This window comes from Diceros bicornis, chromosome 10 (assembly GCF_020826845.1).
Source record: "Diceros bicornis minor isolate mBicDic1 chromosome 10, mDicBic1.mat.cur, whole genome shotgun sequence".
In the NCBI taxonomy this organism is placed as follows: domain Eukaryota; kingdom Metazoa; phylum Chordata; class Mammalia; order Perissodactyla; family Rhinocerotidae; genus Diceros; species Diceros bicornis.
This window is the reverse complement of record NC_080749.1, coordinates 79,145,452-79,168,017: the sequence shown is the minus strand read 5'-3', so window position 1 is coordinate 79,168,017 and position 22,566 is coordinate 79,145,452. Positions and strand designations below refer to the sequence as shown.

At 41.9% G+C, this 22,566-nt stretch overlaps 1 protein-coding gene across 3 annotated transcripts in view; it reads right to left on the bottom strand.

Moving 5' to 3' along the window:
• Positions 1–19,253, bottom strand: part of CASP8 (caspase 8) — a 30,255-nt gene extending 11,002 nt beyond the window's left edge. Inside the window, exons 1-3 of one of the 3 annotated variants that reach the window (XM_058549586.1) lie at positions 19,144–19,253; positions 16,897–16,958; positions 1,567–1,904 (exon numbers count right to left, since the gene is read on the bottom strand). In XM_058549586.1, coding sequence (XP_058405569.1) covers positions 1,567–1,871 — 305 coding nt within the window. In that variant the 5' untranslated portion in view covers positions 1,872–1,904; positions 16,897–16,958; positions 19,144–19,253. The remainder of the gene's footprint in view (positions 1–1,566; positions 1,905–16,896; positions 16,959–19,143) is intronic. The other 2 variants (XM_058549588.1, XM_058549589.1) reach the window with 2 other exon arrangements.
• Positions 19,254–22,566: the final 3,313 nt, after the last annotated feature.

Sequence of the window (22,566 nt, the reverse complement as noted above, 5' to 3'; positions counted from 1 at the left end):
TGCAAGACGAGACCCTCCAGCTCTCCTAGTTCTGGGGCTGTTGTTTTTTAGGATTAATTGATGCCTTAATGAAAAACTTCCCTATAAGGACTTCACTATTCTAGTAAACCAAAGCTACCCAGTATCGAATAGTGTCGAACAGTGTCCTCCTCCCCTCTCCCTCCAATTCATGTCCACCCAGAACATGTCAATGTGACCTTGTGGAAAAAGAGTCTTTGTGGATGTAATTTCGTAAGATGAGGTCATACTAGACTAGGGTGGCCTTAATCCAATGCCTGGGTCCTTATAAGAAGAGGGAAATTCAGACAAACAGACACAGAGAGAAGAATGGAGGCAGAGACTGAGGTGCTGCATCTATAAGACAAGGAACACCAAGATTTGCTTGCAAAAACCAGAAGCTAGGAGAGAAGCATGAAACAGATTGTCCCTCCAAGCCTCCGAAAAGGAATCTGTTGACACCTTGATTTCAGACCTCTAACCTCAAAATTGTGAGAGAATAAATTTCTCTACTGCGTTAAGCCATCCAGTTCATGGTACTTTGTTACAGCAGCCCTAGGAAACAAATACACCCAGAATGTCTCTTTTGTCATTTAAAATCAAAATGGTCAAGAGAAACATATGACAAGGAACATGCCAGAATCTCAGGTCTCTGAGAAGAGAAGGACCGCGCTCGTGGAGGACAGTAGCTTTCAGTCCTGGCCGTGAGGACTTAATGTCACACACGCCACAGTTACTGACAAACAAGCAGAGGCAGTGAAACGGGCCACAGCTGAGGTCTGAGTAGAAGTTTTCTGAAAGGAAAGCCAAAAATAATTTTAAGCAGTATCTCATAGCGGGATGTTGAAAGAGAGAAGTTGGCAATGTGTTTCTCTTTTTAGATCTTATCACAGAGTCACAAAGATGTAACTGAACATGGCTTGTCACCTCTGGGTTACCCACTCTCTCACAGGAGGTGAGAGGCCAAGCTGCAAGGCCTTTTGCAACACCGATGACCTAAGCCACTGCCGTCCTCCTGGCAGCAGCCGGGCTCATGGGGGCTAAGGTGTCTCTAGAGAGTCCGGCCTGGCCAATCCAGAACAGCTCACACCCCTGACCAGAGAACTTTGGGATGCAAGTGTCACGTGTGGACTAAAAGCCTAAAACCCCACTGAGAATTCCCATAGTCATCCACAGCTGGTGGGAGGGGATTTCAGGTGGGAAGTTGTGATGCTTTATCCACTAATAGGCAAAGTGAGCACACGATGTGGCTACCAGCAAAGCAGAGGCACCAATGGTAAACACATAACAGAGAGAGGGAGAGAAAACATTTAGAAAAGTCTATTTTAATGTCAGCATACCTATAGGTAATGTTTTACATTAAAAAAAATTTCTTTATTTTATGGTTTTAGCATTTTTTTTTCTGAATTATGCATAAAGTCTCTAAATTTCTTAATCTGGCCCTGGTGGGACATCCTTCCAGAGCTTCCAAAGTGACACCACACAGATGACCCGCAATCAGCCCTGCCCACAAAGAGGTGTCCATCAGCCCACACCTCCCAGTGCCCACACTGCGGAGCCTCTCCCCACCTGTAGGCAGAGATCTGGGCCCTGCCTGGTGATTGGAGCTCCCTCTCCATCTGCTCCTTGCTGGTGTCCAGCTGGGTGGTCAGGAGATCCAGTCTATTAATTCGGAAAAGCAGCTCCTTCAAGAAGGACAGGTTGCTTTCCTCCAACATTCTCTTTTCCTGGAGTCTCTGGAATAACATCAAGGCATCCTTGATGGGTTCCTGCTTCCTTTGTGGGATGTAGTCCAGGCTCAGGAACTTGAGGGAGGCCAGCTCGTCACTGTCCAGGTGTTCCCCAATATTATACAGACAATTGTTGAAATTCATATTGGTCGAGTGTTAGGAGAATGTAGTCGTAGCCTAGGTCAAAATACAATGTTATATTCAGATGAGGAAGAAAGGTACCATTGACTGGTTTACTATCTCATCAAAAGCTAATACCTCTACTATATGCCAGATATTCTGCTGTAGATACAGGGAAGAAAACAAACAAGACAAGCTCGCGCTCTCGAGTGGCTTACTATTTAGGAAGGTAGATATGCAAACTAGCCAATGGTCAGAGTTGTGACCAGGGTGCAGTAGGAATATAGAGGAAGGATCCCTAACTCAGCGTGGGAGAAGGGCTTCCTGGAGGGAAGGCGTCTTTGAGGAGAAGGTGGGAAAGGACAATTCTTGCAGGAAATAATTTATGCAAAAGATGGAGGCAAGAACATTCAAGTCAATTCAGGCAGGCAAAGGAGCTCAAAAAGTAACCACAGAGGGTCTGGGAGGCGGAGTAATGGCATAAAGGGATGAAACTGTGGCCAGGAACAGTTTAGAAAGGGCCTCATACTGGGGGGCAAGGGGTTCAGACTTTGTCCTGAAGGTGATGGGGAACTAAAGAAGGATTGTAAACATGGGAACGACGCCATCGATTTAGGATTAACATTTAAACTGTGGAGGACAGATTGGAAGGGTCGGAGGCAGAAGAAGTGATGGGTTCTGACTGAATCAATGGTGGTGGGAGGATATGATGCAGGCCTGTCCCCCAAGGGCCTTAGGACCAGCACCCACAGCTGGTCAAGAAGCTGAGACTGGAAAGCGAGCCAGGTCAACCTTGTCAACACTTTCAACTCAGTCTCTAAATCAGGTTATGTAGTGTTTTTACCTACTTACACATTTGGGTCAGTAAAAAAGGAGGGGGCAATATTTCAGGAAACCCCCGACAACTTTCATGCAAGCAGCCCATGATCTAGGATTTCTCCTCCCCTGAGCCCCTTGACTCACCTTGACCGATTTCTCCCCACCCTGTCTGCTCTGATAGGCCCGTGTTTGTGGTGAAAGGAGCCCTTGGAGCATGTTTGTACTGGATTCTTCACAGGAACAAGACTGGGACCTGGCTCTGTAAGTGGCCAACCGTGTCGCCGGCAAAGCCAGGAAGCTCACCTGCTGCTGACTGTCTTGGGGAGGTGGGTATTGCAGTGGTTCAGAGTACGGGGCTTTGGGGTCAGACAAACTTAGGTGAGAACCGAGCTGGGGCACTGGCCCCATGCCTGGGCAGTTCACATCCTCTGAGGGCTCGATTGCTCCTCTGGACAATGGGGAGGAGAGGAACACCCATCTCCCAGAGTGTTGTGAATACAGAACACCTATGATGCATTTAGACTGATGGCTAGCAACTAATGATGCCAAATGAGTGCTAACCTAAAAGAAGGTAACAGACCCTGCCGGGGGCCCAGACAGGAACCAGGCATGTGACCCTGAGCACTTCTCTCACCCTCCCAGTTTTCCCATCTCCTCAGCTGGAAGCACTGGTTTTCAGACTCTTCAAAGTTGAAGAACTCCTCTTGAAGCCTTCCTCGGATGCTCCCTTGCCTTAAGAGGTGGTCCTGGAGGGCTACCATTTGAGAACCTTGAACTAGAACCTTTACGTTGCCGTCCAGCTCCATCATTTCCTCCATCCCACAGACTCTGTGCCCTTGGGCACTTTCCTTAACCTCAAACAACCTTAACCTGTCTGGACTTGTTTCTTCCCTGAAACAAGGCAGATGGGTGGGTTCTTGGATCTTTAAGCTCCCTGCATTTGCTAACATTCTTGGGTGAAAACACAATCCTGACTCTGTCACTCAGAGGTAGTGATCAGGTGAACCAGGACCCACCTATTTTCTACATCTGATGTTAAAATAGCAATACTTTTGACTTGCATATTAAAGTAAGTTTTAATATTTTTAAAAAGTGGCCCAAAAGTCTTTGAAACTTTTAGCTTTTCATTTTAAAACACATTTCCACTTCTTCCTGACTATGGAGGCAGTATTTTTTTGTGAAAATTTAAAATACAGTAAATTATAACATGGTCACAGTTATCATTATCATACAACACACACACACACACACACACACACAAAGATACATTTATATAAAAATTAGAATCAAGCGGCATATCCAGGTGTGTACACCTGTATTTTTTTCCCACTTCATATTTATAATGAATATTTACCCCTACCACTAAATAGTCTTCTCTGGCATATTTTTAATGTTTCTTGATTTCTAGCATGTGAATATATCAAAATTTATTTTAAGCAATTTTTCATTCCTTTACTGTTAAAAAATCATATTGCATTGAGAGGCTTTTTCATATATCTTGTGCATATCTCTGATTATTTCTTTCTTAGAATTGGAATTATGGGGCAAAACCTTTTTTTTCCCTTTGAATCCAGAGCTTACATCATTGTTTAGACAAGTTTTCTTGATTCAGGAAACTGGAGGGATGGTGTCTTGGAAGGATACACTTTGCATTGGATTCACAAAGACTGCAGAGCCTAGCTCTGTCATTGCAAAAACAATCAATCATCACGGAAATACTTTTGTTTAGGAAAGATACTTTAAATATGTGGCCAGCACCTAACAACATATGTTCACAGTATGACAAACAAAAACCGCTGGACTTACGAGGAAACAAATTAGCAAGCCCGGTCCTTAAGTCACACTCTCTAGAAACACAAGTGTAGTCAACAGGCTGTGTGCACGGAGTCTGACCACAGCATTGCATGTAACCCTGAACAACTAGGAACGTCCCAAATGTCCTTCCATAAAGATATGGCTACAGAAACTAAGGTATAGTCATACTACAGAGTATTATGCAGCAGTTAGGGGAAATGCACTCCATCTTCCAAAATAAAAATAAGTAGATATCCAAGATATGCTATTTGACAGTGAAAAAAGTAAGCTGCAATATAACAAAAAAATCAGACCATATAAAAATACTCAAAGCAACAAATTAGATTTTCAGTGATTACAGATATTTAACTAAAAGCAGAAAATAAAAGGTAAGAAAGTTCTGGAAAGAACTTTCTCTGAGGAAGAAGTCACTCTCTCTGAGGAATGGAGGAGAAAACTAGCATTCGGGGTGAAGGAGTGAGGAAAGGGAATTTCCCTTTTGCTGTCAAGTGTCAAGGAGAATGCATGCAAACACCATCTGTGTAAATGAAATTAACATTTCATTTTATTTTTAACCCCAGAATTAACCCCAGAATACCAGCTGGGGTGTGTTCTTGCGTTTAAGGCAGTGTAAGAAAGTGCGTGGGGGAAGGGCAGGAAATGAGGCTCTGTGGGAAGCAGGGGGCAGATCATGCAGGTCCTCAGGTCCTCCTCCAGGTTAGGAGACAAGATTACAGAGGAGAGGCACAATCGCATGTGTGTTCTTAACAGAAAACAAAATATTAGAAGAACTCAAACTTTGAAAAGAACTTAGGAGAACTCGAAGAACTTATTTTCCCCCCAAATAACAGGAAACTTTCATACATCTCTCTCAGAAACTAAAAAATCTATAGACGATCTGAGCAGCACAACTGACAAACACCAACAGGCATTTCCTCTCAGTAGAAAATACATTACCTTTCAAACACATACAAAATATTCACAAAAATTGTCCACAAAGAAAATCTCAATAGATTTCCAAAGAGCAGAAATAATACAGTCCATATTTTCTACTAAAAGTTAACAATGAAATTAGAAATTAACACCTGTAATTAGAAATTAACAATGAAAAATGAAATGAGACGTTAACCATGACAAATGGCCAAACCAAACACACTACAAAAGGGGCTGTCCACACGTAGGTGGCTTTTTCAGCACAAGGTGTCAGAACAGTTGGGCAGACTTCTAGAACAAATTGAAATGGACCCTAACTGAAATCCTTTCATCAAAATAAACTGCAGATGGATCAAAGATTAAAACCTTAAAATTAAAACACTAAGGAAAGGAACATAGGAGAATTTTTTAAAATAATCTGACAGTGGTGAAGAACCTTTCTAAGTATAACAGAAAACCCGAAAGCCATTAAAGAAAGATTGATAAATGTCTTTAAATAACAACTAAAATACTCTGCAAAAATAACCCAAACAAAATAAAAATAAATAAATAAATCTTGCACTGGGGAAAAAAGGGCAGTGATATGATGTACGATAGAAAAGGGACTAATTTTCTTAAAATAAGGCTCCTGGAGAGAAGACTCTGAACTCACCTCCTCCCAAGGACACAGCCAATTTACAACTACTCATGGAAAAATTACCCCTGAGAGAGAACTGAAAACTGGATAAGAGGAACCCCTGCAACAACGGACAATCCTAACTGAGGTGGAAGAGTCAGAAGTTCCCTTCTGGAGAGACAAAACGCCACCTTCACAAACCACAGCACTTCATGGCCACCCGGGAGCAGCCCAAAGGTACGCAGCCCTCCCTGGAGGAGTGGGGGACCTAGGCCGGGGAGCTCCCACTGTAGGCATTTTTTGGACCCAGCACAACCGAGCTGAGTGGCATAATATCTGCTTGCTACTAACAACATTGGGGAGTACCTGCAGAAAAGCTGATTCACAAAGAAATTAAAGCCGGCTCTTAAAGGGCCTCTGGACAAATTCACCCGTCTCAGAGAGCAACCTAAAATCACCAGAAAGGTGCACAGTCCTTTGGTGATAAGAGGTTCCCCTGATAGGCAATGAGTGCATCTCAGTGAGAGGTGAGACCTCTCCAGGGACTGGGACATTAGCGGCGGCCATTGTTGTGATCTGGTGTGGGTGTGCTGACACAGACGCTGGCAAATGCCATTGGAGTTCTCCTTGAGGCCTGCTAGCCCAGGGTCTGCCCCACCCACTAGAACACTGATTTAATCCAGCTCAGCCAGGGCAGGCCCCCTACCCTAGGGACTGGCCGCACCCAACAGCAAGCCCTGGGGCAACTTGTGGGCCTGCATAGATTGGTGACTGGATTCTCCACAGCCTGGCAAGTGGGTCCACCTCTGTGGGGCAGGGCATGCACAAGGAGCGGGTGGAGAGTGTGGGGCATTGGTGGAGTGTGTGGGGCTGCTGCCTTGGAGAGACTGGGTCTACTTCAAGGGGTCGGGGCACACACACAGAGCAGGACTGTGTTGACTGTGCGTGTGGACCTGTGGGCGGCAGGGCTTGTCAGCTGCAGCAGACTTGTGCTTCTCAAACTCCCACATAGGGGATTGCCCCACCTTCCAAAGCCTGAAACAATTTGGTGCTCCCGTGCCTGAGGCCAGCCCCACCCAGCTGCAATCCTCAGAGAGCTGACAAGAGCCTTATAGGCCAAAGGCTTATAGCACTGTAAGCCCCTGAGCCTAACAACCAGCCACACTGGGGGCCTACTCACTTAATAGAAAAACTACAACAGGAATGTGCTATTAGACCTTGCAGCCAACTGTGCTGGGATTCTCCACACCTGATAAAAAGACTGAAGGGTCCACAACAACTACACACAGCTGAGCATTACAACCAGCTGCACAGGGGGACAGCTCAGCCTCCCTGGGCACCTACAGGAAGAGCAAACCCGCCACAACAGAAGGACACATGTAGCCCACACAGGGGTCACTCCTGGAACATTTGGAACTGGTGACAAGAGGGAAGCACACTGCCGGGACTCATAAGGCATCATTTATATGTCACCTCTCCAAGATCAGGAGACGTAGCTGACCTATGTAATACTTAGACACAAGCACAGGGAAAGAGGCAAAATGAGGAGGCAAAAGAATACGTTTCAAGTAAAGGAACAGGACAAAACCCCAGGAAAGGAACTAAGTGAAACAGAAATGAGCAATCTACCTGACAGAGAGTTCAAACAAAGAGTGTTAAGGATGCTCACTGATCTTTGGAGAAGAACGGATGAACTCAGTGAGAATGTCAACAAAGAAAGGGAAGATATAAAAAAGAACAAATCAGAAATGAAGAATATAATACTGGAAATGAAAAATTCACTAGAGGGACTCAAACGCAGATGGAGGATACAGAAGAACAGATCAATGAGCTGGATGAAAGACTAGAAGAAATCACCCAAGCTGAACAAATAAAAGAAAAAAGAATTAAAAAGAGTGAGGACAGTCTAAAGGACCTCTGGGACAACATCAAGCACACTAACATCCATGGTATAGGTGTCTCAGAAGGACAAGAGCAAGACAAAGGGGCAGAGAATCTATCTGAAGAAATAATAGCTGAAAACGTCCCTAACCTAAGGAAGGAAACAGACATCCAGGTACAGGAAGCACAGAAAGCACCAAATGAGATAAACCCAAAGAGGCCCACACCAAGACACATCATAATTAAAATGTCCAGAATTAAAGCTAAAGAGAGAATCCTAAAAGCTGCAAGAGAAAAACAACAAGTTACATACAAAAGAAACCCCATAAGGCTATCAGCTGACTTCTCAGCAGAAACCTTACAGGCTGGAAGAGAGTGGCATGATATATTTAAAGTGCTAAAAGGAAAAAACCTACAGCCAAGAATACTCTACTCGGCAAGGTTATCATTCAAAATGGAAGGAGAGTTTCTCAGACAAGCAAAAATTAAAGGAGTTTGTCACCAAGAAACCAGTTCTACAAGAAATGCTAAAGGGCCTTATCTAAGGGGGAAAGAGAAGACCACAAATAGGAAAAATTATCTATTTCCATAAGAGGGTAACAGATACAAACGCACAAAAAATAAGTTAGATATGACATCCAAAACATAAAATGTGGGAGGAGAAGAGTTAAAGAGTAGTGCTTTCAGATGGAGGTCAAACTAAAGTGACCATCAACCTAATATAGATGGCTGTATACGTAGGTTACTGTATATGAACCCCATGGTAATCACAAACCAGAAACCTATAATAAATACACAGAAAACTAAGAGAAAGGAACCCAAACAAAATACTAAAGAAAGCCATCAAACCACAAGGGAAGAGAGCAAGTGAAGAAAGGAATGGAGAAGAACTACTAAAACACCGAGGAAAAAAAGTTAAAAAATGGCAGTAAGTACATACTTATCAATAGCTACTTTAAACATCAATGGACTAAATGCCCCAATTAAAAGGCATAGGGTGGCTGATTGGATAAAAAAACAAGACCCATATATATGCTGCATACAAGAGACACACTTCAGACCTAAAGACACTCACAAACTGAAAGTGAAGGGATGGAAAAAGATACTCCATACTAATGGCAATGAAAAGAAAGCTGGGGTAGCACTACTCATATCAGACAAAGTAGACTTTAAAACAAAAACTGTAACAAGAGACAAAGAAGGGCACTACATAATGATCAAGGGAACAATCCAACAAGAGGATATAACCCTTGTAAATATCTATGCACCCAATGTAGGAGCACCTAAATATATAACGCAATTATTAACAGACATAAAAGGAGAAATAGACAGTAACACAATAATAGTAGGGTACTTTAACACTCCACTTACACCAACGGATAGATCATCCAAACAGAAGATCAATAAGGAAACATTAGCCTTAAATGACACGCTAGAACAGATGGACCTAGTAGGTACATACAGAACATTCCATCCAAAAACCGAAGAATACACATTCTTTTCAAATGCACATGGAACATTCTCCAGGATTGACCACATATTAGGCCACAAAACAAGTCTCCATAAATTTAAGAAGATTGAAATAATACCAAGCATCTTTTCTGACCACAATGGTATGAAACAAGAAATCAGCTATAGGAAAAAAACAGAAATGTGACAAATATGTGGAGATTAAACAAAATGCTACTGAACAATGACTGAGTCAACAAAGAAATCAAAGGAGAAATCAAAAAATACCTGGAGAAAAATGAAAATGAAAATACGACATGCCAGAATTTATGGGATACAGCAAAAGTGGTTCTAAGAGGGAAGTTTATAGCAATGCAAGCCTATCTCAACAAACAAGAAAAATCTCAAATAAACAATCTAACAGCACACCTAAAGGAACTGGAAAAAGAACAAACAAAGCCCCAAATCAGTAGAAGAAGGAAAATAATAAAAATTAGAGCAGAAATAAATGAAATACAGACTAAAAAAATAATAGAAAAAATTAATAAAACCAAGAGCTGTTTCTTTGAAAAGATAAACAAAATTGACAAACCTTTAGTGAGACGCACCAAGAAAAAAAGAGAGAAGGCTCAAATAAGTAAAATCAAAAATGAAAGAGGATAAATTACAACGGACACTTCAGAGATACAAAAGATTATAAGAGAATACTATGAAAAGCTATATGCCAACAAATTGGATAATCTAGAAGAAATGGACAAATTCCTAGAATCATACAACCTTCTGAAACTGAATTTAGAAGAATTCAAATAAACCAATCACCAGTAAGGAGATCGAAACAGTAATCAAAAACCCCCCCAAAAATAAAAGTCCAGGACCATACGGCTTCCCTGGTGAATTCTACCAAACATTCAAAGAAGACTTAATACCTATCCTTCTCAAACTCTTCCAAAAAATTGAAGAGGAGGGGAAGCTCCCTAACTCATTCTATGAAGCCAACATTACCCTGATACCAAAACCAGACAAGGACAACACAAAAAAGAAAATTACAGGTCAATATCACCAATGAACATTGATGCAAAAATCCTCAACAAAATACTAGCAAATCGCATACAACAATACATTAAAAAGATTATACACCATGATCAGGTGGGATTTATTCCAGGGATGCAGGGATGGTTCAACATTCGCAAATCATTCAATGTAATACACCACATTAATAAAATGAAGACTAAAAATCACATGATCATCTCAATAGATGCAGAGAAAGCATTTGACAAGATACAGCATCCACTTATGATAAAAAAAAAAACTCTGAATAAGATGGGTATAGAAGGAAAGTACCTCAACATAATAAAGGCCATATATAACAAACCCACAGCTAATATCAACCTCAATAGTGAAAAACTGAAAGCTATCCCTCTAAGAACAGGAACCAGACAAAGATGCCCACTCTCACCACTCCTATTTAACATAGTATTGGAAGTCCTAGCCAGAGAAATCAGGCAAGAAAAAGAAATAAAAGGGATCCAAATTGGAAAGGAAGAAGTGTAACTGTCACTATTTGCAGATGATATGATTTTCTATATAGAAAACCCTAAAGAATCCACCAAAAAACTCTTAGAAGTAATAAACGAATACGGTAAAGTTGCAGGATACAAAATCAACATACAAAAATCAGTTGTGTTTCTATACACTAACAACAAAGTAGCAGAAAGAGAAATTAAGAATACAATCTCATTTACAATTGCAACCAAATGAATAAAACACCTAGGAATAAACTTAACCAAAGAGTTGAAAGATCTGTACACCGAAAACTATAAAACATTGCTGAAAGAAATTGAAGAAGACACAAAGAAATAGAAAGATATTCCATGCTCTTGGATTGGAAGAATTAACATAGTTAAGATGTCCATACTTCCTAAAGCCATCTATAGATTTAATGCAATCCCTATCAAAGTTCCAACAACATTTTTCACAGAAATAGAACAAAGAATCCTAAAATTTATATGGAACAACAAAAGACCCTGAATAGCCAAAGGAATCCTGAGAAAAAAGAACAAAGCTGGAGGTATCACACTCCCTGATTTCAAAACATACTACAAAGCTATAGTAACCAAAACAGCATGGTACTGGCACAAAAACAGACACACAGATCAATGGAACAGAATCAAGAGCCCAGAAATAAACCCACACATCTATGGGCAGCTAATTTTCGACAAAGGAGCCAAGAACATACAATGGAGAAAGGAAAGTCTCTTCAACAAATGGTGTTGGGAAAACCGGACAGCCACGTGCCAAAAAATGAAAGTAGACCATTATCTTACACCATGCACAAAAATTAACTCAAAATGGATCAAAGACTTGAATGTAAGACCTGAAACTTCTAGAAGAAAACATAGGAAGTACGCTCTTCGACACTGGTGTCAGCAACATATTTTCAAGCACCATGTCTGATTGGGCAAGAGAAACAATAGAAAAAATAAACAAATGGGACTACATCAAACTAAAAAGCTTCTGCACAGGAAAAGAAACCATCAACAAAATGAAAAGACAACCTAACAATTGGGAGAAGATATTTGCAAACCATATATCTGATAAGCAGTTAATCTCCAAAATATGTAAAGAACTCATGCATCTCAACAACAAAAAAACTAACAACCCAATTAAAAAATGGGCAAAAGAGCTGAAAAGACATTTCTCCAAAGAAGATATACAGATGGCCAACAGGCACATGAAAAGATGTTCAACATCATTAACTATCAGAGAAATGCAAATCAAAACCACAACGAGCTATCACCTCATGCCCCTCAGAATGGCTATAATTAACAAGACAGGAAACAACAAGTGCTAGAGAGGATGTAGAGAGAAGGGAACTCTCATACACTGATGGTGGGAGTGCAGACTGGTGCAGCCACTATGGAGAACAGTATGGAGATTCCTCAGAAAATTAAGGATAGAACTACCATACAATCCAGCTATTCCACTGCGGGGTATCTATCCAAAGAACATGAAAACACCAGTGCGTAAAGATACATGCACCCCCATTATCATTGCAGCATTATTCACAATAGCCAAGACTTGGAAGCAACGTAGGTGCCCATCAAGGGACAAATGGATGAAGAAGATGTGGTATATATCCACAACGGAATACTACTCAAGCCACAAGAAACGATGAAATCCAGTCATTTGTGACAACATGGATGGACATTGAGAGTATTATGCAAAGTGAAATAAGACAGAGGGAGAAGGTCAAATACCGTATGATCTCACTCATAAGTAGAAGATAAAAACAACAAACAAACACATAGAGACAGAGCTTGGATTGGTGGTTACCAGAGGGGAGGGGAGGGAGGAGGAGGGTGAAAGGAATGATTAGGCACATGTGTGTGGTGATGGATTGTAATTAGTATTTAGGTGGTGAACATGACGTAATCTATGCAGAAATAGAAGTATAATGATGTATGCCTGAAATTTATACAATGTTATAAACCAATGTTACCGCAATAAAAAAATTAATTAAAAAAATTTTTTAAAGGCTCTTATAAGTCAATTTAAAAAAAAGAGAGAGAGAGAGAAAGACCAATAACCCAATGCATAAACAGGCAGAGATCATAAGCAGAGAGTTCAAAGAAAAGTAAGTACCAATGGCTTTATTTTTTAAAACCAATGGTTTTTAAACATTTGAAAAGATGTTTAACCTCATTCACAATTAAAAAAAAAACAAAACTGAAATTACAAAACACCATTTTGTACCTATCAAATCGGTGAAGCACAAAACTTGCAATACAGTGTTGTGAGATGGTGGAAATAAAAACAGGTAGGCAGTAATTTGACCATATCTGTCAAAATATAAAATGCACATATCCTTTGACACCATCACTTAACTTCCAGGAGTTTTTCCTACATTAGCTTAAACATTAGTGTGCTAAAACATGTAAAGGTTACTCAAGGCAGCGTTGCTTGAAATAACAAAAGAGGAGAAACAACCATTTATCAGTATCAGAAGAGTCGAATAAGCTATTAATCATATTCAATGGAACTCTATTCAGCTATTAAAAAGGATGGGAAGATCAACGAGACTGGAGACGTGTGATCTATGAAATGCACCGAGCTGCCCTGGTGGTCTACTGGTTGAGACTCAGCACTCTCACCACCACGCCTCAGGTTCGTTTCCCGGGCCACCATCTATAGGTTGTCATACTGTGGCGGCTGCATGTTTGCTGTGCTGCTGAAAGCTATGCCACTGGTATTTCCTATACCAGGAGGGTCACCCCTGGAAGTGAGAGGATGGCACAAAAAGACTGGGCAGCGTTCAGCTCTGCTGTCCACAGAGTCACTACGAGTCATCCACGGCGCTAACAACGATATAATGTATTATTAAGTGCTGCATAGATTTGTGTACTCACAGATCTTTAAAATAAAACACACAGGAAGCTGCTTCAGTGGTCGCCTCAGAGGAGAGGAACTAGAGGTATTGGGGGAGGCTTCGTGTGGAAAGTGAGGCATGCTTTACATTCTCTAATACCCTTTCTCGAAGTTTGAATTTTTACCATGTGCCTGTGTTACTTACTCTAAATGTATATATACCTAAATTAAAATTCTATTCAAAGATTCACTGTCATTCATATTCTGGAAAGGCTCTAAACTGTGTCCAGCTCTGTTTAGTACCATTAGGTCCAGTGTCCTTAAAATTTTAAATCAGTTCTAAGTGCTGTTAAAATCTCATTTTACAGAATAAAATCAACCAAAGAATCAAATGAAAGCAGAATCTTTTTTTTTCTGTCCACAATTATTTTTTTCTGAAGATAACAATGCTTATTATATTCATTTTAGAAAATACATAAAAGATAAAAAAGAAAATAAAAATTAACCATAATTCTATCATCCAAAGATAAACACCTAATAATATTTTACTCTCTTACCAAATATTTTACGTATATATATTTTTCTACATATTTGAACACATCATATTTCTGAGGTATAAGTGGATTTTTCCACTGGTAATATTGTAAGTACATCTTGATGTCTTCACTTTTTTTTTCTATAGCATGGATTTTAAAATCTGTAAAGCATCTAATCATATGAATGGGCCATAATTTATGTAACCAGTCCCTGATTACATTTAGGATGATCTTAAAATGCAAATCTCCATGTACACCTCTGATGATTTTCCTAGAATAATTTCCTAGTAGTATTACTGAGTCAAAACGAATAAACTTTTTTAAGGCTTTTATTATATTTTCAATAGTATTTTCTGACAGTATATAATTTTTTAAAAAATACTACGATCCAAGGGCAGGATGACATGAATTTGGATGTGACGGGGTTGGTGCTCAGCTCCGGCCTCTACAGCCACCTCATCCACTCATTTCATTACCTTTGCATTAACATGACAGTGTTTCTAAGTAATTTTTGCATCATACCATAATGGACACTGAGAAGGGAAAATGCGGGGGAGGCTTCTTTTCTGGCCCAGGTTTTCCAGGACACATTGTGTGGTAGGATAGTCAGTCTCTGTTGGTTTGTTTGATTAGGTCACACCTCTCTAGTCACGGTGCGAGAGCAGCAGTCACCTTCCCAGCATTTTACACCATTTACAAGGCGCCTCCCCTCCAGGCATCTGCTCTGCGAGTGCAGGGAGCATGGGTGGTTCTTGTTTTACTGGACCCGGGTTCACTGCTCGAGCTCACCTCGGGAAACTTTGTTAAAGTAACATATTTAAAAGAACATTCACTGTTGTATTTTTCTGATCCTAAAATAGTAAAAGTAACACTTGTTCCTTTGAGAAAGTGCAGAAAAGTGTAAAAAGAAAAATAAAAATCTCTTAGAAACTCGCCATTTAGAAGTAATTCTTTGGTCACATTTGGTGGGTTTTCCCCAATTTAATTCACAAATTTAAATTTTAGTGTATGTATATACATATATAAAATTTATAAATTAGAATGTTGGTACATAATGCATACAAGGCGGAAGAGAGTGGGGATGGAAACGCCTGCAGGAAGTTTTCTTTTACTTTCAATTTTATAATATCTGTTAAATAATAAATCTGTTAAATAATAAATTCAATTATATAACTTCTGTTAAAAATAAATCTGTTAAATGTAAATATACATAAAATATATAAATATATTTGTATTATACAATGCATAAGTATATTTAATACTTTATATAATAAATTTGTCAGGAAGTATTTTGATATAAATGTTTATAACATATAGCCCTATAAACATAAAAATATTTTTTCTTGTCTCATTTTACTACAAGCCTCTGAAGAAACTGCTATTATCGTTCTCATTTTAATATTGTGAAAAGTCAGTTTAGAAATAAGCTAATAAGAGTGCAGTCAGGCTCAGATTTAAGCATCTCACTCGGGGGCTGAAATGATGGGCCCTACCAAGATTCAGATTTTGTTCTAATTGCAGTTGGAAGCTAGTGAAGGAAGAAAGGCATATAATCATAATATTTTTAAAGATTAAAATTATAAAAAATTTTAAAAGACCAAAAAAACCCCCCAAAACACAAATTCTTAACAAATCCACTATAGCAGAGAGAGGGTGAGAACCTTACAAACCAAGCCAGTAGGTGCTAGAGCCTGGATTCAGACCTAAGCATCTCATTCCAGAGTCCCAACGCTACCATCACCTTATATGCCATAAATTAATTGCAAATGAATTTCATCTAATCACAAACAATCCTTCTAGCCATATTCTAGCAGCACTCTAGCTCCTTCAGTGACATGGATAACTACATCAAAGCTGGGGAAAATAAATCCAAAACTTGCATTAATCTTCTGAAACAAAAATCTGCGTCTCATTCAAAGTTTGAAAGCCACTCTCAGTTCAAACCCCTAAGTGAGAGTGTGGCCGCTCCCTCCATCCAGAATGCCCGCCCCAGACTGGGGATTCCCCCAGAACCTGGCAGCCGTCCACCCTGCACACAAACACGGTCAAACACAGGGCCCTGCAGCCAGAGCTTTCACAGCCTAGTAAAGGTGTTCAAATCTCAACAAAACTTACAGCTGACCTGTAATTTTCCAACTGGATGATATTCATAACTTCACCTCTACATACTTGTACCTCACAAGCACAGGTCTCTGATTTTGTCAGTCTGTGCTTGCCATTCTACTATTTTCTGTACTGTTCTGTACCTTTTTAATTTCTTTTAAAAAATGAATAATTGAATTATTAGGACTGTGTGCATGTGTGTGTGTCTGTCAGTGGGTATGTGTTGGCAGATGGGTAAGCATAGCAACAAAATCAGTTGAAATTTAAATTTCGGTTTCTATTCTTTGACAAATTTGGCCAGCATAAGGATGAGGGTTCTATACGGATAGCTATACTTGGAGCATTCCAGAAAAGCCTCCAGGAATTCATCAACCTGAGCTGGAGGGGCCCTGAGAGCTGGAAACTGTGGGGTGCTCGCCGTGGCTCTCAGAGAAAGTGCTAACACTCATGGTTTCCCCACCCACACTCAAACGCAAGGATCACCCAGATTCCACCCTCAGCAGCCTAGAAAACTCTAGAATCCAAGGCCTTCCTCCCCGAAGGCCCAACTGACCTTATGAAAGCAAATCCTGGGATCCTCGAAGCGGCAGCAGCTTCTTCGCAGGCCTCTTTCTGCTGGCGCATCCAAGACAAGAGTAAAAAACAAATGAAGAACCAAAAGCACAGCTCGCTCTACTTCCTGTTTTAAAAACTCCTGAGTCAATAGGCCGAGTGAGGTAGGCTGGCCTCAGAGCAGCGCCTCCTTCCAGAGCTGCCAGAGAGAGACCAGGTGCAACAGGCCACAGCACGCTGGGTTGGGAGCCCGGCCACCTGAGCCCTGGCCTGGCCGTGTGACTGTGGACGGGTCATTTCACCTCTGGGGCCTCATCACCACAATCCAAATAGGAAAGTTGGACTGGATGTTAACTAAGAACCCCCTCTTTTCATATGTCAGGAATTTACAGATTTTCTGGGTTCATTACTAAGACTTCAATGTTTTCATTCAATAAATATCGATTAAGCACTTCTGAGAGATCTTGAGATCTGGGAACTGTGGGGCCCTCACCACGGCTCTCAGAGGGTATGCTAACTCCTACAGCTAACTCCCGCGGTTTCCCCAGCTACGCTCAAATACAAGGATCACCTCTATGGCCCTGAGGCCACCAGATCCCACCCTTAACAGCCTAGAAAATTCTAGAATCAAAGGCCTTCCTCCCATAAGGCCCAGCAGACCTTACCAAAGAGGGGCCCTGGAGATATAACCACGAACACACATTAGCCCTGCCTTTTTGCTGTGAGTTGGTTGAAATGTTTTCTGATATTAAAAGCAGAAAAAAAAGAAAATCAAACACCTCTGTTTTTTGAAACTGCCTTTTTTCTTTTCCCAGATGGAATATAAGCTTTCAGAGGGCCGAGACCCATGTTATAGTTGAGAGGATGAAATGAGGTGTCTGCAAGTGCCTCTTCACCTTAGCGGGCAAGGTAAGGGTGCCATGGTAACATTGACGCCCCTCACTACCACTTGAGTCTGCTCGTAAAGCCTGTGTGAGAACACAGCAAAAGAATGAAAGCCTGCAGGGGCTAAATCCTAGCCCAGGAGCTGTTCCCTGACTCTTTCTTGATGCCTCCTGAGCATCCACCCCAGCATTTGTTCCACTCTTTTGTGACTAGTTCCTGTCCTGGGCTGTGAGCTTCACAGGGCAGAGACCGCATCTTTCATGTCCATGTTCCCAGGACCTGCCATGGGAATAGCAAGATCCAGAACGTACAAAGGTTTCCTGCAAATCAACAAGAAAAGAAACCCAGTAGAAGGACAATGGATACAACGTGGACTTCCCTGATAGGGATGCTCAAATAGCCAAAGTGTACCAAGGGATGCTCAAACTCATCAGTAACTGGGGAAACACGAAATAAAGCCAGGAAATACCCACTTTATACCTATCAGATTGACAAAGATTTGCAAGTTGGATCAGACCAAGGACTGGTGGCCAAGTTCTTACATAGTCCTCATATAGGACTGGGGAGACTGTCCATCGTGTAATACCTTGTAGTGGTTAGGAAGTGGGACCTGGCAAAATACATAGAATTTAGAGGGCAGAGTGCTTACTTTTTACAAATAATACTCATATGCAATAATAATTGCTAACACTTACTGGGTACTTCGTAGTGCCAGTCACTCTTGTAAGTGGTTAACACGTATTATCTCCTCCAATCCTCACAACCACCTCAGGAGGTAGCATTAATTCCATTTAATGATGAGGAAACAGACATCAAGAAATACTTACTTGCTCCAGGTCACAGAGTTTAGATATAGTGTACACACACAAAACAACGATACATTTTGCAAAGACAGATCAATTCAGGGATACTTATAAAAGACGCAGAGAGTGGTCATTGGGGAGCCAGTGAGTGGTGTCGGAAGTGTGGTGGGGGTAGGGCGATCAAAGAAATTGCTTAGAACGGGGTGGGGGGGGGAGTGTTGCAGGCTGGGAGACCAAGGATGACAGGCCATGGGGTCTGACAGAATGATTAACTCAACCCTCTGTCCCAGGGCCCAACGGAAAAGAAAACAAACATAAACGGGTTAATGAAGTCTTGTGGGATCCAGCAGGAGAGAGACACTGTCTGTACTGAGGCAGCTGGGGAGACTGTGAACAGAAGTGCAGCAGAGGAGCTGGAGATTCCTCAGAGTTAGCAAGGCCGGTGGCTGTGGTTCAGAGAGAAACGCCATTCGGACGTCTGCGCCCTGGCAGGCCCGGAGGTGTCTCCACTCGGTCGGGAAACGCAGTCCCCAGAAGCCGTGTCTGCACGAGGCACTCACCTGCTCCACTCTGTCCCGGCAACATCACAGTCACCAGGTCCCCATGCCAGACCCCTGACCGGCCTAGTTTCACACACAAATTCTTAAGGCTTGTCCACACAGCCACAGAAAAAGCCCGTGAAACAGGGAGGGAGGAGGGGAGCGGGGACGGAAACGCCTCCAGGAAGAAGATTTCCTTTACTTTCGATCCCTCCTCCGGGCTCTTCTCCTCCCCCAGCGGACTCATTTCCTGTTTCTCTGTTCTCCACATTCAGAATTTACTAGCAAATCCAGCGGGGCTTTAAAAAAATCACAAGAGACAAAGGGGAACCTGCGAAAACATTGCCCTCCAGCAGAAGGGCAAAATCTGGTCTCGGCAAGAGAGAGAGAAAATTCCTCAACAAAAAGAACTAGAGAATAAAGCTGATTCCTAAAACTGGAGATCAGTGACTCATTCAACAAGAAATGTTTCTTATTATGGTGCTGAGTTCCAACCATTCAGAGGAGGAGATGACAGACAGTTCGTCAACGTGCAAACTGAAAACCAGGAAGCTGGACATGCTTTATTGGAAAGCATTTGTCCTGACTACATTTACTATTAATAACCCCTGTAATTTTTAAAGACAGGCTTGAGACTGCCCATGGCAAGTATAATGCCATTTTCCCGTGACAGGCTGGGGAGAGGAATTGTCCCTCTGTGCCGTGGCCCAAATCTCTGCCCGGATACCATGGACCAGCCGTGAGATCCTATGTCTGAGCTCTCCTTGGGTAAGAGCAGGCTTCTGGCTGAAATGTGGGGAGACTGTGCACAAAAAGGGTGGAGTGGGTCTGGCCCAGTCCTGAGTAGGAGTAGCAACAGTGTTCGCATCCCTAGCCAAGCTCCCAAGAGCAGTAGTAAGCAGTGCCTGTCCAGGGCCGAGGCTGGGGTGGTGTAATGTGGAGATCTGCCCCCCAGACCTGCCCAGGGGCCCTCACCAGTTTTTCTTCATCCTTCGTCCCCTCCCCACTCTCTGCTTCTGTTTCCAGTTTCAATTATTTCAAGGGTTTTCTGCCCTTTTGTTTTCACATCTTGTACATTTTTTTAAATTATTTTATTGAGGTCATATTGGCTCATAACATCGTGTAAATTTCAGGTGTACATTATTATAGTTCAGTTTCTGTATAGACTGCATTGTGTCCACCACCAATAGTCTAGTTTTTATCCCTCACCCTGCATACGTGCCCCTTTACTCCTTTTACCCTCCCACCACTCCCTTCCCCTCAGCCACGTGCAAAAGAATGAAAGTAGACCATTATCTTACACCACACACAAAAATTAACTCAAAATGGATTAAAGCCTTGAATGTAAGACCTGAGACCATAAAACTCCTAGAAGAAAATATAGGCAGTACCTTCTTTGCCATCGGTCTTAGCAGCATCTTTTTGAATACCGTGTCTACTCAGGCAAGGGAAACAAAAGAAAAACTAAGCAAATGGGACTACATTGTCTTGTACATTTTGTAACCAAAACACTGACAATAATACAGTACTGTCTTGACATGAGTACAGCCATGTTTGGCCGCTCCATTGACCTACAGCCACCAGCACAAAAAGAAATATAAAAGCTGCTTTCTGTGTGGTGGGAACTGGCCTTTTCCCGGGAACTGGCCTTTCTCCCACAGAGAGAGTTGCAAGTTGTAACATTTCAAGGCTCTTGGAGCGTCGTAGCACGGGATGGACTGGCCATCTGTGCCGGGCTGAGACGATAACCAAAGAGAACAATGCACGTACACAACTACTGGGCCGGGATGTTAGCCAGGAGGCTCAGTGCACGTACGCCACTGATAACCATTTTGTACATGGGAACACTAAATGCTTGCTCTGCAAACTCTGTAATTGCTTACTCTGAAAATTACTGATGGTATAAAAACTGCTGGAAACTGAGCCCCGGTGAGAGTTCCACCTGTGGAAGGGACACCTTGCCCAGGACGTGTGATCCTTGCCCAGCTGCGTTGATTGACAGGGCTCTCCCAGCAGTGCGTGGATGTTGTAAGTAATTGATTTGATATGAAGTAATTGATTTGATGTGTAGTAAGTGATTTGATGTGTTCTCTTTTCGGTCAACCTGGTGTTTCTCTTTCTGGTTGATTTGTGTCATTTCTCTTCAGCCAATGTGGGTGTTTTCCCTTTCCACTCGGGCTGATGTTTTTTCCCTCTTAATATTTGACCTATTTGGATCTGTTTGCAGACTATCGCCTTTACTATCCTCTATATAATAAAATATACCTTCAGTCCATTTGTTTGGAGTGGAAAGTGTCTTTTACGTCTCCGATCGAATCCCCGAACCTCTCGTAACAAGTACCTATATGTTGTACCCTTTACGTGGGTTATCTCTAACTCTCACAGCAATGCAGGGGGTTGTTCTCCCATGTGATGGATGAGAAAACTGAGGCTTAAACACATAGACTCAAACTCAGTCCTCTTGGACCAAACACATGGATTTTTCCACTGTAGCACACTAGCCCCCCTTCCTCAACACTTAGGATGTGAAGTGAACCGCGTAGATGGAAAAGCAATAAATTTAAACTAAGAGGGAGTGACCTATGCACAAAGTTCAGACAGTCTTTGGGTTCTCAGTCACCTAAGAAAAAGGAGCTGGTCTAAGGGCACTAGCTAACATTTATCAAACATTTTGTGTGCCAGACACAGCCGCCTAAACTGGCTCACTTCACCTTCCGAACAATTCTCAGAAGTGGATGCTATTTTTGCTCCCATTTTGTGGGTGAGGAAACCGAGGCTTGGAGAGGTTGAAAGACTTGGCTGAGTGCGTTCAGGTAGTGAGTGACAGAGTGAGGTCTGTTTGTCTCTAAGACACTGACCAGTTAGTCACTGTCTAAGTATTCATACACAACCATGGTTCTCGATTTGACTGATCTGAGAATTAACTGAGGAGGCTTAAAAAAAACACCAGTCTTCAGGTCCCAGCTTTGGAATTCCCACCCAAGCAGAATTAGAGGAGATGAAACAGATGGAGCACTTAGCGTAGTGCCTGGGCCTTCGACAGTTCTCAACAGATACTCACTACCACTGTTACTTTGGCTCACGACGTCTGTAAGACTGCTTGGATTATGAGACATATTGTACAGATAAGGAACTAAGTTCGTGTCAATCAGCTGACAAGTGGCCAGGCCAGTGCAGGAACCCAGGAAGGTCTCACTCGAGGGTTTGTGCTCATCTGCTGTCCACACCCAGGCCCAGCCTGGCAGAAATGGATGAACCCCTGGAGGTGCTGAGGTTGGGTTGCGGGTCTCAGGACTTCCACTTGTGTCATCTGTAAGGGATTGATCCTTGGCTCTCCTGGTCTTAGCTCTTTTTAAAAAGGAAGATGAATAATTAACAAGTGAATTGGAACCTTAAGTTGGTTAAGTTCCTATTATGATCCGCAAGGATCATTATTAATTCACT